This window comes from Sminthopsis crassicaudata, chromosome 5 (genome assembly GCF_048593235.1).
Source record: "Sminthopsis crassicaudata isolate SCR6 chromosome 5, ASM4859323v1, whole genome shotgun sequence".
Lineage (NCBI taxonomy): Eukaryota > Metazoa > Chordata > Mammalia > Dasyuromorphia > Dasyuridae > Sminthopsis > Sminthopsis crassicaudata.
In genome coordinates, this window is record NC_133621.1 from 209,687,625 (window position 1) to 209,705,450 (window position 17,826).

At 34.3% G+C, this 17,826-nt stretch overlaps 1 protein-coding gene across 2 annotated transcripts in view; it reads right to left on the bottom strand.

The window, feature by feature from the left end:
• The window catches only part of XPOT (exportin for tRNA), a 41,933-nt gene that overhangs the window by 8,094 nt on the left and 16,013 nt on the right, over positions 1-17,826 (bottom strand). For both annotated transcript variants that reach the window (XM_074269748.1, XM_074269747.1), the window contains exons 7-19: positions 16,770-16,954; positions 16,501-16,669; positions 14,736-14,972; positions 13,275-13,313; positions 13,062-13,124; positions 10,095-10,219; positions 9,023-9,167; positions 8,794-8,913; positions 8,475-8,569; positions 7,459-7,528; positions 5,635-5,873; positions 3,796-4,081; positions 2,353-2,542 (exon numbers count right to left, since the gene is read on the bottom strand). In XM_074269748.1, coding sequence (XP_074125849.1) covers positions 2,353-2,542; positions 3,796-4,081; positions 5,635-5,873; positions 7,459-7,528; positions 8,475-8,569; positions 8,794-8,913; positions 9,023-9,167; positions 10,095-10,219; positions 13,062-13,124; positions 13,275-13,313; positions 14,736-14,972; positions 16,501-16,669; positions 16,770-16,954 — 1,963 coding nt within the window. The remainder of the gene's footprint in view (positions 1-2,352; positions 2,543-3,795; positions 4,082-5,634; positions 5,874-7,458; positions 7,529-8,474; positions 8,570-8,793; positions 8,914-9,022; positions 9,168-10,094; positions 10,220-13,061; positions 13,125-13,274; positions 13,314-14,735; positions 14,973-16,500; positions 16,670-16,769; positions 16,955-17,826) is intronic.

Consider the following 17,826-nt stretch of genomic DNA (forward strand, 5'->3'; position numbering starts at 1 on the left):
TACCTCCCACCCTTAAGCAGGTGAGCAGGCTTGCCTCCCCACCTCTTCTTTGGCAGAGTGATACCCCTGCAGTATAAGTGCTCTGGTGACTCTTCTAGCTTCAAACTTCTCCTGCATTCAGCCACTAAAGGGGAGATGTGAGTACCTAACACTCCATCCTCACTATTTCCCCCATAACGTTCACAGGCTTCCCCTATTGCCTCCAAGATCAATTACAACAATGCTGTTTGGCTGTCAATAATCTCTGGACTCACAGCTTCCTTTAAGTCAAAAGGCAAACCCTACCTTCTATGGGCAGTGGGCCTCTACTTCACTTCATTCCAGGGCCTTCCCTCTGTAAATTATCTCCCCTTCATCCCGTCTATAGCTTGCTTTATGTATATTTGTGTTTCCATGCTGTCTCCCCCACGAGCCTGTTAAGTTCCTATAGTACAAGGCCTGGCTCGTAACTCTTTTCTATGACATCAAGACTTAGTGCATGTGTCTGGCACATAGTAGGTCCTTAATAAGTTGTGCCAAATCATGTGGCTCCCTACTCTATTCCAGTACTAATCAGTCTGATAGGTTTGCAGAGATGATGATAAGCTCGGTATGTCAGGACTCAAAGAGCTGTGAGCTATGGATTTCTAACTTCTCATAGGAAACTAATTCCCTTAGTATTTTTCCTTGTCATGTGACCAAGCACAGAATAGAAGAGGTGACTCAAAGCCCAACTTATTTTTGTACTTCCAGACAATTTTCTCTTGTTCAATGTGAGGTGACTGACTGTTTTATGAAAGGCACCCCACGCTCCAACCACCCCATATTGATACACCATTTCTAGCTGATGGGTCATTTTTTGGCCCATGAAGCAAGATCAACCAATGGGATTCTGCACTTTGTTTAGCCACGTTCAAGTATAAAATCTACTATTAAATCTTATGAAAATAAGGCCCAAAAGAAGGAGGTATCTCAAATCATGAAGAAGACTTGAGATTAACTTGAGGTCCCCCTTCATTAGAGAGGAATACAGACCTTTTAAAAAAAGTTCCAGTGGCTCAGAGCTCTGTCTCAGTGGTTTTTCTTGTAGGTTGGGGATTTTTAATCCCATACAGCATTTGTTTAAAATGCCCAATTCCCTTATAGCCAAATAAGAACTAGAGAACATTATGAAATGCAAAATGAATAATTTTGATTACATTAAATTAAAAAAGGTTTTGTGCAAACAGAACCAATGCAGCCAAGATTAAATGGGAAGCAAAAAATTGAGAAATTTTATAACCAGTGTTTCTGATAAAAAGGCTTCATTTCTATAATGTATAGAGAATTGACTCAAATTTATAATACAAGTAATTCCCCAATTGACAAATGGTCAAAGGACAATAATAGACCATTTTTAGAAGAAATTAAAACCATTTCTAGTTATATTTAAAAAATGTTGTAAATATTAGAGAACTGTTAGACAATTCTAGAGATACTACTTCACACCTCTTAGGTGTGCTAAAACAACAGGAAATGAAAATGATGAATATTTGGAAGGGTTATGGGTAAAACTAGAACACTAATACATTGTTGGAGCTGTGGATGGATCCAAATATTCTGGAGAGCAATCTGGAACTGTGCCCAAAGGGCTATTACTCTGATCCAGCAGTGTTTCTATTGGGCCTATATCACAAAGAGATCATAAAAGGGAAAGAGACACTCACTTGTGCAAGTGTTTATAACAGCCCTTTTTGTAGTGGCAAGTAACTGGAAACTGAATGGATGACTATTGGGGAATGACTCAAGAAGTTATGATACATGAATGTAATGGAATATATTATTGTTGTATAAGAAACGAAGAGCAGGCTGATTTCAGAAAAGCCTGAAAAGACTTGCATGAACTGATGCTAAGTGAAGTGAGTAGAATGAAAAGAACATTGTATATAGCCACAAGGTTGTGTGGTGATCAATTGTGATGTCTTTTCAACAATGACCTGATTGATGGCTATTTCAATAGCCATCCACATCCATAAAGAGGACTATAGGGAATGAATGTGGATCAAAGCATATAACATTTTCAGTTCTTGTTTGTTTTTTCTTTTCACTTTTTGGTATGATCTTTCTTGTGCAGCAGAACAAATTTGGAAATGTTTGAACTGCTCATGTCTAACCTAGATTGGATTGCTTGCTGTCTATGGGAGGAGGTAGAAGGGAAAGAGGGAGAAAATTCTGAAACACTAGGTTTTGCAAAGGTGAATATTAAAAACTTTTGCATGTATTTGGAAAAAATTAAAAGCTATTAAAAATGCTCAACTACCCCACTAAAAAAAACTTCTACAGTAATATACCAGCTAAGATTTAGTTTTTTTAAAAAAAACTGTTCTTTCTCACCCTGATTTGCTATAACTTCACTCATTCCACTGCCTGTAACTGTCTGCAGGAAAGCGAAGTAACTCCTCCTCAACATCTGTTTTTCCAAAGCAGCAGATTGGTCATTTTCTTCTGCGGGGCGAAGCAATACTTCAAAAATGGCATGAAGTAAGGGCATGAACATTTGCTGTAAAAATGGTGACACCTGTGCCTGGGGAAGAGAAACAAAGATCCTTATTTTGCAAGCCCTGAGCACTAAGACTGACCTTTGCCTTCATTCTCTAAAGTTAAATAGAAAAAAACAAAACAAACAAACAAACAAAAAAAAAAAGCACACAACAAAAAAACTTCATTACTCAAAAACTGGAAAAAGTGATGTGACATACACTAGGAAGTGCAATGTTTCAGGATCATTAGGAGAGGATTAGCTGAAAGGGTGAACTTTTCCTTTTCTAGCAGCAATGAACCAGAGCTCAAACATGGCTGGTCAGAAGCCAAGTACAGTGGGTCACACAAGACAGCCATCCCTTAGAACAGGAGGGCCCCCAAAAAAGATTCTGGGGGTATAGGAGAGGAAGATGAAACATTTTCCCACTTTCAAGTTTACTCAGCACTATTAATATTTCTCGATCACTTAAGTCTAGACAATTAACACAATTTTTTATGCTCTGTAAAGTGGGGTTGACTTATCTTTAAAATTCAAATGCTCACATGGAAAATTTAATAACCAGCTTAAGCCCCTATAAGCCAGTTCCAACATAGCATTAGGTCAAATGGTCCAGATGACAAGGCTGTTAGAGAATAGATGACCTCATGAATGCAGAAGCTGCCTGCTGGGGCAGGAAAAGCTGATGAGATGAGCTGGACCTGGAAGTACTGGGCTATAGTTAACACATGAGGACCCCAGGGAGGAGCTCATCCCTGAAGGACAACTAGTGATCTATGTCACTCCTGAACCAGGTAGTCAAAAGCAATGTTAAATATTAAATTAACCAAAAAAAAAAAAAAAAAAAAAAAAAAAAATTAGGTCATTAGTCTGTTTTACTATTAATCTCTATTCTTCAAGGAACATGATGGGATGGATCACCCTGGAGGCAATAGATTGCTTTTCAGACAACACAACTCATCTTTAGATTGTAGGAATACTTTCAAGTTTTCTAGGAATACTCTAGATAATGGAGAAGCTGTGATCACTGCCTACATCTAATCAAACCACGGAAGGAGCACATAGGCACGTGACTATTTGTATACCACTTAGCTCCTAACTCTCTACTGAAAACAGACTTCCCTTGGAATCTGAGGAACCCATTTTTTCAGTAAGAAAAAAGTGAGTTACACTTGGCTGGAACAGTGAGGAGAAGGTGGAATGCAGAAAAGGGTGTGTGCCACTTTCTTTACAATAAGCATAACAAACTACAGGCCAGAAGGAGCCTAAAGCTAGGGAGATCTCAGACAAATCCATACCTTGAACTTAGCTGTAATCTGGTTGATGAGAGGAATGAATTCCTGAAGGTCCTTAGCTTCACAGTCTTTGAGCATGTGTTCTGAGGCAGAAGGGATGAAGGGAAGAACCTCTTCCTCCAAACAAATGATCATTCGATGAAGAAAAGTACGCACACCACTTCTGAGAATCTCCTTCTGTAAAGGACAGCTGAGGGCTGGCAGAAACGTCTGTAAACAGTCCAAATAAACCTCAGAACAGCCACACTGTTTCACAGTTTGTTTGTTGCTGAAAGCTTTACTTGTTCGGCTGTGTAAATAAAATTGAAAACTTAATTGAAACTTCATATTACATATTAGCATCCAGATTAGAAAATGGAAAAGGCTGTCAATATAATTTGCTTTACTTGCTTGAGGTCTTGGGGGGAAGGGGAGGTAAGGAAGAGAGGAAGAAAAATGTCTAAGTCTTTACAAAAATGAATGTTGATGACAAATATGGAAATATGTTTAAAAGGATTGCACATGTCTAACCACTATCAGATTACTCGTTACTTTGCAGAGAGGGGAGAAAAATTTAGAACATCTTTTACAAAAAATGAATGTTGCATACTATTTACATGTATTTGGAAAAATGAAATATTATGTCTAACCTTTACTGGATTGCTTGCTGTCTATGGGAGGGGGTAGAAGGGAAAGAGGGAGAAAATAAAAAGTAAAATTTAAAAATTTGCTCTACTTAAACCAAGAAAAAAACTATAGTTTTTGTGCTACTGTTTTGGTAGCACAATTATTTCTAGTAAGTATCAAACACTTAAACACTACCCAGGCAACCAGATTAAAATATAACTGAGAAATATTTAAAACAAAAATACACATTAATTATATTATTAACATTATAAATTAATGTGGACAGTTTTAATGTGTATCTTTCTCTAAGTCAATATGTGCCTGCAGGAACCCTTGTCCACATTACAGGGGCTCCTGTTCCCATGTGAGTCTAATCACTAATTTTTACCTTAGGATTATTAGGATATATTCCCATACATATTTGTATGGGAATGCAATACACCTGAAAAATGTGAAATATAATGAATGGCAATCATGATCCTTTTTGATGAAAAGGATGTTAAAAGACATTGGTAAGAAAGTATAAAGAACAGAGAAAAAATACTTTAACAATTTCTATGTACCCAATTTCCTGAAAATAATGAGCTCAACTGATAATACAACCTTCTAGTCAATATAGAATTTGTTGTTTTTTTTTTTAATCAAAAGCTGTAATGCATGTGGCTTCTATTTATATCTCTGTATCTTTGATAACAATTTTCAGACTTATGTCCACTTGTAGATATATTATCATGGGAATTCCTATAAGGTATGAGTTAGAATAGTACAAGATTTCTTTCACTGCTCAAATTTTATGACTTATTTTTCCCTTCTTGAATTAGTAGCAAGCACTGTTCTCTTGCAAAAGGAGAACACTGAGAACGATGATCCAGTATTCAAATGACTTGTCATTAAAAATGACTTTTAATTTTAATTTTTAAAATGACATAAAAGTCCTTAAGAATCTCAAGACCCCTCATTTATCAATGTTAAGGACAGGCATAAGGTTTCAAAATCTCCAAATCTGCAGGCTTTAGTGACCCCCAAAGGATTAATATATTAAGAGCTCAAAGTTTAAGGAGTCTGAATAAAATGGAATTACTTAGCATTATTTTTGGATTCCACTAAACAGCTTTTTAATTTGAAGACTTGACCTACTCTCACAAGATCAAATGGTTATTCCTTATTTCATTTCTTAAGAATTGTTTTATTGATGCAATTCTTTATTTAAAAAAAAAAAATATTATTTATACTCACCTGGCAAACCCAACAGCATGATTGAGACAGTCTGCTAGGGCTGCCTGCCTTTCTTCATCTTGTGCCAGCATCAATTTTTCTAACAAAATTTTAAACTTTTCCATTAATGGAGTCAACAGATTCCTCATTAAAGCCTGTTTTCTTTCTGCTGGGTAGTCACTATTCACAATTAGTACTCCTGCGGTCTCATAAATAAAAAGCTGATCATCACTGCTCAGCAAAGACTGGTAACCATTTTCCTAGAACAAGATTTATTTTCTTTAATGAAGTTCTAGTTCCTTCCATTTGCTCATAAAAATAAGATGAGCAACAACCACAGAATGAGTCAAAAAAAGAACAACCGATTTTCAAAAACTGATCTGAATAAGTTATTCAGAAAACATTTAAAAGTCCATTTATGCATAGCTATTTTAAATAGTTGCATTATACTAAGTATAAACGAATTGTTATAAATCAAAAAACCTGTAGTTTAAATTCTATTGGGCGGGGTAAGGAGTGAGGGTGGGATGTCAGGAGGAACCTGGACAAGATCTGTCTGTTTCTTATTTGTAAAAACTTTTTGTAGCTGTTTATGGATTGACAAAGGTTAAGATAAAAATAAGACATTAGTGTTCTTTGAAAAACACAAATTCAAGTGTGAATTTGAAACAAATCTTATTCAAATGCTAAAAATCAGGGTTTTCAGAACTTAGTTTTTAAGTATTAAAATAGAAAAATTACATTTGCAAGCATTTCTGACAGATTACAAAAAAATCCAAATAAATTATAAGCCAGTTTTTCCATAGGATCACTTTACTAAATATTTACTTATATTTTCATAGGCTAATTTTTATATATTTTTTCATTTGCATGGCCACTTTTCACAAAACTTGGACAAAAAAAATCTTCCAAGTATTATTAGGTAACAAGATAACATAAATCCAATCTTTAAAAAGACACTGAAAAGAAATTGCTCTGCTTGCCTTGAAATTATGAAAATCCCTATTTTACATGTCTCTTTCCAAAATATATCTCATATAAAATGAAATGCCAAATTATTTAGAAACATCTTTTATCAATAAACTTGAGACAAACTAAATGTTTTGAGTCAGGACTTTCTTGGGTAAATGTAAATCATTATATATACTTATTGTCTAAAATCTGTCTAAAAACATCTAATAGTTTTTGTACTAGAGAGTTCTCATCAGTATGCAACCTGTAGTTGCAATCAGTAGAGCAACCAGAGAGAGCTGCTAAGGAACTTTTTAAGGAAATGGAAATAAACTCTTCCGGTGTATCTTAAGAGACAAATGAAGGGGGTTGGGGGGTGGGATGTTGGAGAACAGGTGAATTTGTCAACTGACAAGTCAGTTCAAACTTTCCTAAAAAATTTGCCTGGAAGAGTAAAGATGCCCAATTGTGTCTAATGAGCCTTTGCTATAAAGTGAAATTTTATTAAGCTGGAAGACATTAGAATTAACATCTTTTGATGAAAAGATAATAAAGCAGGATTAAATACATCTGGAAGAGATTTCATTTAACCAGATGTTCTTGCCTAATTGTCATTAGTCATGACAAGTCTTACTATTCCTTGAATTTTCCACCCCATGTGACAGCGACCCAAATGCAGTAATCAGTGAAAATGACTGCCAGGAAGAGCTCTGTACAAAGCAGTAGTTTCCAGAGTAAGTTCCATCACTAATATTTCAAACAACGAGAGGATTTTGAAATGAAATTAATTGGTAATTATCAGCATCAAAAGGTTCTTGGTTCTTTATATTTGCTACTTTTATGCTCCTAAGGACCCATATGTGAAAACCTATTAATAGAAAAACTGATACTTACAGGTGGAGAAAGCTCCAACAGGTCTTGTATTCTATTCAAAATGTCCTCAATGAAAGCATTCATTTGTTTACTGAATAAAATGTTTGGGGGAAAAAAGAGAAAGATTTTAAATAAAATGCCTGAAAGCCCAGGGAAATAAATATATAAAACCTATTTTGGAAGCAGGACAACATTGCAATAAGTGAATCAAAACTATATGTACAAGTAATTCTAATTAATGGGGAAAAAATGCTAAACCTTCCCAAACCCAAACTTGGCCATACTTAAAGTATGATCCATAATCGTATTAAGTCAATAACAAGAATGCCCACCCACACATAGGTGGACTGGAGTACTTCAGAAAACTGAACAAACCAGATCTTTTTCCAGACTAGAAGGCCAAAGCAAACACCACCTACATGATTCAAAACAGCAAATGAGACTGACATGATTGTACACGTATATAACATATATTAGATTGCTTGCTGTCTTAGGGGAGGGAAAGGAAGAAGGGAGAAAAATTTGGAATTCAAAATGCTGAAAATTATCTTTACATGTAATTGGAAAAAAATATTAGTGATTGGCAGTTTAGATGGGAGCAGAAGCTATACACAAAAAAAAAAGATTTTTAAAAAGGAAACAAATTATAGTAGTTAATGTGAATGAAAGATCATAACATGGAACAAAATCACAAGAAATATTTCTTTCAGTAAATAGCGAATGTTTCAAGGAATAAGTTCAAGTAGAATTAAGATCAAACTATCATCATTTTGGGAAAGAATTTTTTTCCCCCCCGAGGCTGGGGTTAGGTGATTTGCTCAGGATCACACAGCTAGGAAGTGTTAAGTGTCTGAGACCAGATTTGAACTCTGGTCATCCTGAATTCAGGCCTGGTGCTCTATCCACTGCGCCATCTAGCTGCCCCCTTGGGAAAGAATTTAAGCAGTTATTTCAGACAAACTTATTAAACAAAATCTTTCAATTAAATGTTTAAAAAAAATAAGTCAAAGGCTAGCAGCAGAATAGTTTCCACTTACTTGAGGGACTTGACAAATCTGGAGAAGAGATAAGCAGTTCTGCTCCGTACTTTTGGACTAGAATGGCGCAGACCTCTCTGGTCTAAAAATGCCATCTAAAAGGGAAAACCAAAGTGCTTTTACATTTTTTCATGCTTTTGCATAACATGTACCTTGTAATCTCTGCGTCATTCTTATGATTTATTGCAATATCCTTAAGTTCCTGGCAGACAGGCCCTAATCTATCCAACTTCTATATAAAAACTAGGCACACATAAGGTAGAAGTTAAAAGCACAGAGTGCACCAACAAAGTAACAAATGTAGAATTAATGTACTTACTAGAACACAAGGAATGTGTTGAGGTTCAACGGCAAAAAACTTTTCATATCGGACTATGGTTTCAAAGAACTCTAATGTCACTGATGTATGCTGATAGGCACTGACACCAGATGTTACCAACTACAGTGGGGAAAAAAATGAGAAATTAGTTAAAGATTTCCATTATTTCCTGGGGAATTCATGTGTTATTTAAGAAAATAAACTCTACAATCATTACTCAAATACTCACAGTTCGTATCATATCTTGCAAAGCAGTAGCTTTTGAAACATCACCTGAGAAGTGGGCACCATGAGAAACTGGAAGAGCTTCTGCCAACATATATAGCAATCTTATTGCTACTTCGACTTCCATAAACCTTGTAGCTTGCCAATTCCTGACAAAAAAAGATATGGTATCAATGTGATATACATAAATATGTCACCAATTCTACAGTTGTAGATCCCAATGTCTTAAGAAATAGAAAATAATGAAATGCACTTTTTATTACTTAAAGCAGTCTTGGAATTACCAGGAAAATATAACAACTTATCGAGATTAAAGGAACAAACAAAAAAAAACATGCAGTTCATGTTTAAAAGAAATGCTAATTACATTTCTCTTCAATTTGAAATGTTTTGAGAACAATTAAGTAAAGATATTCATTGCTGCTTGCAAATGACACCATTTATACATGACCATTTCATATATTTTACATTCTCTTATTTTTCCCAATTGATCCCATAACAACAACACATATAAAACACTAGAAATGTTTGTCACTTTTACATAACCAAATAGAAGCATTCAAGAAACAATCTCCCATGGTTAACAATGAAGGTTTTAATGAGCAGCTATATTTGAAATAAGGAACACACTAAGTGGAATGCTAGAAAAAATTTTAAAATGTGATGTTTTCTATGGTCTATAGTGAGGAGTTTGGCACAAAACATATGGCATTTGTCCAGATGTTAGGCTCAGAAGAATTCAAATTTTGGAACAAAACTCAAAGCAGAATAAAGATAATAAAGGCCCCTAGTGCTACACTAACTGGCTTACAAGTCAGCTGATGAGCAGTAGAGTCGGATCTCAAATCCATACATTTCTAACTCTAAAGGCAAGGACCCTATCTACCATGATGCTGCCTCATTATTTGTGTCTCAGGCTCTACTTCCTCCGCCTCATGTTCTTAGATTGATGTCAATCCCAAACCAATTCTAGCCCACACTAAACTAAAATTAATACTTCAAACTTTAAGAAACACATAAGCTTTCAAACTAAAGTTACACACACACACACACACACACACAAAAAAAAAACTTACTGTAGCGTAGTGCTAAAAACTCTACGAACAGAAGCCAGCAACAACTCTGGGGACACTTGAGCAAGCCGATCCAACAATAATTTCAGTTGTTTTCTATATTCTACAAACATAGCTTCATCTTCACCCTGAAATGATTTTTCAATATTCATTAGGAGACTGATCTATAATTTTCTTTGTTTTGGCTCTTCCTGGTTTAGGTATCAGTACCATATTTGTGACACAGAAGGAATGTGGCAGGACTTCTTTGTCTATTTTTTAAAATAGTTTACATAATATTGGAATTGGCTGGTCTTTAAATGCTTGGTAGAATTCAATTGTAAATCCATCTGGCCCTGGAATTCATTACTGGCTTATTCAATTTCTTTTTCTAAAATAGGACTATTTAAATAATTTATTTCCTCTTCTGTTAATCTGGGCAATTTATTTTTTGATATATTCATGCTTTTGATTAGGTTGTTGGTTTTGCTGCCACACAAGTTGGGCAAAATAGCTCCTAATTATATTTCTTTTTCATTGGTATTAAGTTCATCCTTTTCATTTTTGAAGCTGATGTATCTTTTTTCCTTTCCTTTTTTCTAATCAAATTAACTAACGGTTTATACCTATTTTGTTGTTTTCAAAAACAAAAACAAAAAAACAAAACAAAAAAAAAAACCCTCTAGTTTTATTAGTTCAATAGTTGTTTTCCCCTTAAGAATTGTTTTGGCATCCCATAGATTTTGGCATGTAGTATCAATATTGTCATTCTCTTAATGAAATTATGGATTGTTTCTCTGATTTGTTGTTCATTCCAATTGTTTTTGGTTTGTCTTTCCCTAACCCTTTATTGAACATATGGTTTGAAAAGAAAGCATTTACTATTTCTGCCTTTCTGTGTTTGACTGTTAAGTTTCTATGTCTTAACATGGTCAATTTAGTGTATAAGTGTTTAATGTTTATAAGTATAAATTTTAAGTATAAATGCCATATACTACCAAGAAAAGGTATATTCTTTTCTGTCTTTATTCAAATTTTCTCCAGAGATCCTATTAATCTCTCTAGTTTCTTGTCTATTTTGTGGTGAGATTTGTTTGATTCTGAAATTATTTTTAAAAATATAAACATTTAGATTTCTAAATTATGGTACATCTTAAAGCATAGTCATATTTATATAAACACAGTCTTGTCCAAGTCCTAGTCTTGAGTTGCTGTTATGTACTACTAGATACATAAGATAAAATGTCTTTTCCCCTTCCCCATTCAATCTTCTAGGTTTTTCACTGATTTTTATTAGTAAGAAGTTCTTTACACAAGGGAATTAGCATGTGTAATATTCATTAAATATTTACCACATATATGACATCTTATTATGTAACAGGGATACAAAGGAATAGTATGCTTTGACCTACATTCAAACTCCATGGTTGTTTCTCTAGATGCAGATGGCATTTTTTGTCTTGAGTCTTTTGAAATTTTCTTGCATCACAGTAAAGAGAAAACTAAATCATAGATGATCACTGTTCAAGTTGTTGTTACTATGGTTCAACATTCCATTCTGGTCACTTCACTCAGCACCAGTCTTTCCGGAAATCTACATGTTTATCATTACTTACAGCACAATAGTAATTCCATTACATTCATATACCACAATTTGCTCAACCATTCCCCAATTGATGGGCAGCCCCTCAATTTACTTCAAAAAATTGCTACAAATATTTTTGTCCATGTGTAGGTCCTTTCCCCTTCTTCACGATCTTTGAGATATAGATTTAGTAGTGGTATTGCTGGATCTAAGAGTATGCATAATTTTAAGCCCTTTGGGGATATTTCCAAATTGCTATGAGGGAAGACTTTAAGGCGAGGAGGGCTCCTTAAGGACATATAATGGGGGCAGTTAAATGTCACAGTGGATAAAGCACTGGCAGGACCCGAGTTCAAATCCAGCTTCGTATGACCCTGGAATTTAACCCCAATTGCTTTAGGCCAAAAAAAAAAAAAAAAAAAAAAAAAAGACAAAAAAACGAAGTATATTTCAGGTAGAGGAGATAACACAGTGGATTAGAGAGATTGATTAGTCCTATTTTTATGTAATATAGAGTAGGCAAAGTGAATAATACAAAAAATTCTGAAAAGGTGGGACTAGAGTCAGGCTATTTATTTTAGAAGCATTAAGGAGTCAGTGATAATGTTTAGTGAGAAGTGGTATGGTCAGACCCATACCTTACAAGATTCTTTGGGTAGATGACTGGAGGATGGCTAGGAGAAGGGAGAAAAAGGAAAATCATCTGTGACATTATAAAATATTTGTTTCATTCATTAGAAAAATCTAGCTCCTCCTCTTACTAACCCAACAAGTCCTAAAAAAATCTAAATTTGTTTAAAATTACTTCAAGGCCTTTAAAATTGATCAAGCACATCAATTCTACCCTTTATTCAAAATTCTTGTATTTATCTAGGGACACCTATCAATCAGGCAGCCTCACTGGAGAATATATGACTGAGAAGTAGACCATTATTACTTCAGAAAAACAAGACTCCAAAGATGAACAAACTTACAGGATCTTCATCCTGCTTACAACAACCTATGAATAGAACATTCAATGTGACCAAAACTACAATGGACTTCCCCCCTCCCATTTGGATCCAGTCCTTAAGCCCATCAATATTAGAGCAGTTGGATCTACATTGCTCAAAGCTGAGAACAAAAAGCTACCATTACATTATTTAAGCTCCAAGAAAGGGATTAATTTAGTGGTTCATTAAGTTTAAAAGTTAAATCACCGATGAAAATGTTAATGCATATGAAAATATTAAAAATAAAATTTGGTAACTAAATGGTTTTATATTCAAATTTCTTAAAATTTGAAAAATTTCTCACATGCCTTTTTAAGAATTCAAATACTAATGAAACTTAAAATCTCTGGTTAGTTTTAAAGATACAACTAAATTCCTACATAATATATTCTATCAAAGACATAAGAAACTCACCTCATTTTCAAAGTTATATTCTTCATCATATGTCAATTTTTTCATAACGGCCAACATGATTGCCTATAACAAAGAAATTTCTTTAAGCTTCATGTTCAGTTACTTACACATTAAGAATGACATGTTTTATGTATTATTCCAGACCTTTATGCAATTAACACTCCATTATCAATTTACAATAATATTCAATAAAGGGAGAAATCTCAGCCTTACCTCTACATTAGCTTTTTGTTGATCAGAGAGCACTGTGAGCTATTAAAAAAAAAAAAAAAGGTAAAACCAACTTATATTTATGAAGATATGATTTTATGATTTTTTTAAAGGAAATTTATTTGCTTACCAATTTTTACTAATTTTAATTTTTTACTTTTATTTCATTTTCATCTGACGACATGTTGGTGAATTTTCCTTTAATGAAAGAGACTAAACTTTCTTTCTACTGATAAGCAGTCTTCATGAATTTCTATGGCCCAAATTCAACATGGAAGCCACTCCTCATGAGAAATATATAGCTAGGCCAATCCTCAAAACATTGACAGAGTTAACTGCCAGGCCACAGTAGATGTCTTTTTGGTTTACACAGCCTACCAGCTCATGAGTTACAATGACTTACTCTTTAATAAGATTTAGGGTCATATCTACTCTCAGCAACATGTTGGGAATAGTACTGAAATAGACTTCTAGTTAAAGAGTTTGAAACAAGTCTAATATACATAAATACTGCATAAAACAAGAGTGTTACATGGCTTACTATTTGGCTGGAAAGATGTCAACATGATCTCTTTATCAAAACACAATGGCCTTCAATTCTCTCTACACTTTCTCTACCACGTCAGGGAAATCTCTTCATTTTGGACATCTTACACTGGAAGTACCTGCAGAACCTGACATCTGATTGGCTGGCTTCTCCTAAAATCTCTATTTTGAAGATGCCAAAGCCAGCCAGGTTTATATTCTTGACTCCATCCTGGACCCCACTTGGACTTCCTCTAACATCCGTGTCCCCAAAATCTCTTCAACCTGGACTTCTCCTACATTAAGAACTGTCCACTCCTGTGATTGCTGGATTTTCTGCACTATAAATGGACCTCTTTCCCTGGAAAGAACCCTCCATCCATGTAGCTTCATGTTCTGACTATTCCTGATCGTTTTAAAGACTCTGAAGAGATCCATATCTTCATTCCATGCTATGCTTTTACTACAATGCTCCCTCCAAGTTATTCTCTTTGTCTTTCTCTAAACTGTGTGTTGTCCTCCTCCATTAGAATACAAGTTTCTTGAAGGGAGAGACTGTCTTTCTATTTTTGTGTTCCCAAAGCTTAGTAGCATGCCTGACATGTAATAAACATTTGAAAAGTGCTTATTGACTTGGTCTACAAAATTTAAGAATGGAACTGAAATTCTGCCTTAGAGACCATTCTACCTCAAGCTCTGCAAATTATTTTCGAGGGCATATGAAACTGACACAATGTCTATGACAGAACAAAGTTAAAAAGAATGAAAGAAAAAACCACATCCATGAAATCACAGAGTGAATTAATCTGTTTATACGAATTCAAATAAGCCATGTTTGATAAGATCCTATTACATGAGACATTGACATTTCAAAGTCGAAAATTAAATATGATAATTACTTTGGCACAGAATTATTTCTGAAACTTACTATCATCTTACCTGTTTTAAAATGTGAAGGTAATCATAACAAAATCCAATAATGTTAGAGGAGATATCATCATCCTCATGAATTAGTAGCTGTAACATTAGAGCCACTTTTGTTTCAATAGCCTGTAGTGCCTCTTGAGCATTCTTCATATCCCCATTCTTAATCAGTTTAGTCCAGCTGACTATCAATGACTGCCCCATTCCATTAACTAGCTTAGAAAATCTGGCTAAGAAGTCCACATCTTCTTCCTGAAAGCAATATATAATATCATTAGCTTATTATATACAATTGAAAGCCCCACCGATACAAAAATTATCTTAAACAGTACAAGTTTTTTTAAAACTAAGACATCAATAACATTGCTTTAAAAAATAAGCAGAAATTCCTTTTAGAGGATAAATATTAATAAATTAGCTTCTAGTATTTATATCACATTTGATGCTAGAAACATGTATACATACACACACGCACATATATATATATATATGGGGGGAGAGAGAGATGTGTTCTAATAAATTTTCTCTATTCATCATTTTAGGTCATTTTTACAATCAAGTATTAACTATTCAGTTACTAGAAAAAACAAAGAGCATTAAATGTCAGGAGAAATAATCGGTGAGAAACATAAGAAATAAATTAAAGTTGTTAAACATCTCATAAAGCTCTTAATACACAAACACTTTTGAGTCTCTAGGAAAAACTAGAAAAAGTTACTATTTTGTCATTAGTATTTTTGATTTAGGGCATTACAATGCTATGATTTCTTAAAAGCAATGAATAGCTCCCATTAATTTAACACAAATGGCACCGAGTCACCAATTCAAAGGTGAATTAAGAATATCTTTCAAGAAAATTTGAAAGGAAAGGTAAGGTTACAGAGCTGAATTTTTTTTTTTTTATACTGAGGCAATTGGGGATCACACAGGATCACACAGCTAGCAAGTGTTTAAGTGTCTGAGACCAGATTTGAACTCAGGTCTCCTGACTTCAGGGCTGGTACTCTATCCACTTTGCCACCTAGCTGCCCCTTAAACTTAAAAAAGACTTTCAAAAAATTGTAAATACCCTTTGAAATGGGCCCAACATTTCTAACACCAAAAACAAAGCTTTTTTTTTTTTTGCCCTTCTTAAAACTAAAAATAGCCTAAAATTATTATTTGCAAAATTGATTTGTTATTCAAAGATCTCCCTCAAGCAATGAATCCTTTAACAACTTAAAACTGTTTGAATAGTTCTGTGGCAAATCAATCTATAAATGAAGATCTTATGGCCAGTATAGTTAGCAAGGTATCACTAAGCCCGGAAGTAGAACATAATATTAAAGAGTACTAGCTTCTCTTCCAATATTCATGACAGAGTTCCAGCATGAAAGGTAGCAAGACACAACAGACTCAGATCTCAACCTAGATTTCATTTACATTCCCTGCTCAATCCTTGAGAAAATCCCTTAACTTCTCTCAGGATTTGGGGCTACAAAAACTGTAAGCTGCAGAGAAGATACTGATCTGCACTGAGAGAGGGAGTATCCTCATTTGAAAATTTCCAATACCAATAAAATTCTTTAGTCTCTATTTCTATGACAGATCAGCAAGGATTTTAAGAACATGTGTTTTTTAAAAGTGATTTCATCAGAGAATGAAAATGGTCTGAAAATACTTTCCTTGCTGTGTTAGAACTAAGACTAAATAGCTCAAATTAGTTTATAACATGGTGTTTATAACTACAAATATTAAATTAAATTCCCATTCCAAGTAAATATCAAGTCATCTTACTGACCTGTTCAATGCTGAAAAACCCTGCAGACTGTAACACTTGACATAAGGATTCCACTAGTTTCATTTTATCAATTGGGTCCATTCCCTTATTTACAATTTCAAACAAACAGTCACATGCTTCCTCACGGAGAACTTCTATGGACATATGACCTAGCAGCATATTTATAAACCTGAAGAGATATAACATGGTTAGGACATAGACAAATTCATGAAATTTTTTAGACTATGCATTTTTCAAGTTCATAAAAAAAAAAAAAAAAAAAGACTTACCTATCATTGGCTATCAGGGTCAAGTCTATCCATGAGACATAGGCCCCAACTACTTCAAGGCACTGGCATGTTACCTCTGAATTAGTATACTGATAATTTTGTAAGATTTGGTACCATGATTCCACCAGATTTGGAATGCACTGCTCCCTCATGGTATCTTTTATTAATGTATTCCTACGGGCCTCCTGAAACAAAAACATCTCATCAGATATCTAGTTATAAAACTGTGTACATCTACCCATGTCTTCATATGATAAAACTTCAAATTTGTATGGCACAGTTTTCTGGTTTATTTTTCTCTCTAAGATAAATCTTTGAACATGACTAATATGCAAATATTTTTTGCATGAATTCTCATGAGGGAAGGGAACTAAAATGTAACTGGGAAATATTTAACAAAATTTAAACATATGTTTAATACAGATTATGCTTTTGCCAGACTCCCTACCACTTTTTTTTTAATTTATCAGCCCTGAGACCAAAGGTCCTCTAATTCAGTTTCTTAAACTGTGGGTCACAAAATTATGATAAATCATCAGAAGATGTCTAACTTGTATGCCTATTTTACATACCTATGTAAATCAGGTAATATAAAAATTTCTCAGGTGAAAAGGAATCACGAGTAGAAAATGTTTAAGAAGGCTTGTTCTAATTCTCTTTATGTCCTGTTTTCTATTTCTCAGCAACAAACTCTATAAATCATAAATATACATCATTCAGAACTCAACATGTGATTGTAAAGCTGAAAAAAAAAGCTGTAATTAAGCCAAGTTAAAAATGATTTAGACACTATACATTCGAGTTGGGGTTTTCTGCTATAAACCACATTTACAAGAAGACTGGAGCTAGAAGGGACCTTGGAAGTCTTCTAGTCCAATAGTCCCAAATGCCAAAAGAAAAAAGGGAAGGCCACCACTAAGCCAAACATCAGAACTCCTATGGGTAGAGTCATTATTTTCTGTGCTTTATTGTGTCTTTGTAGATTTAGGCTACATTCAAGAGTGAAACCTCTGCTCTGGTCCAACCCTGACACTTTAGAAAATCAAGGTTCATAGTC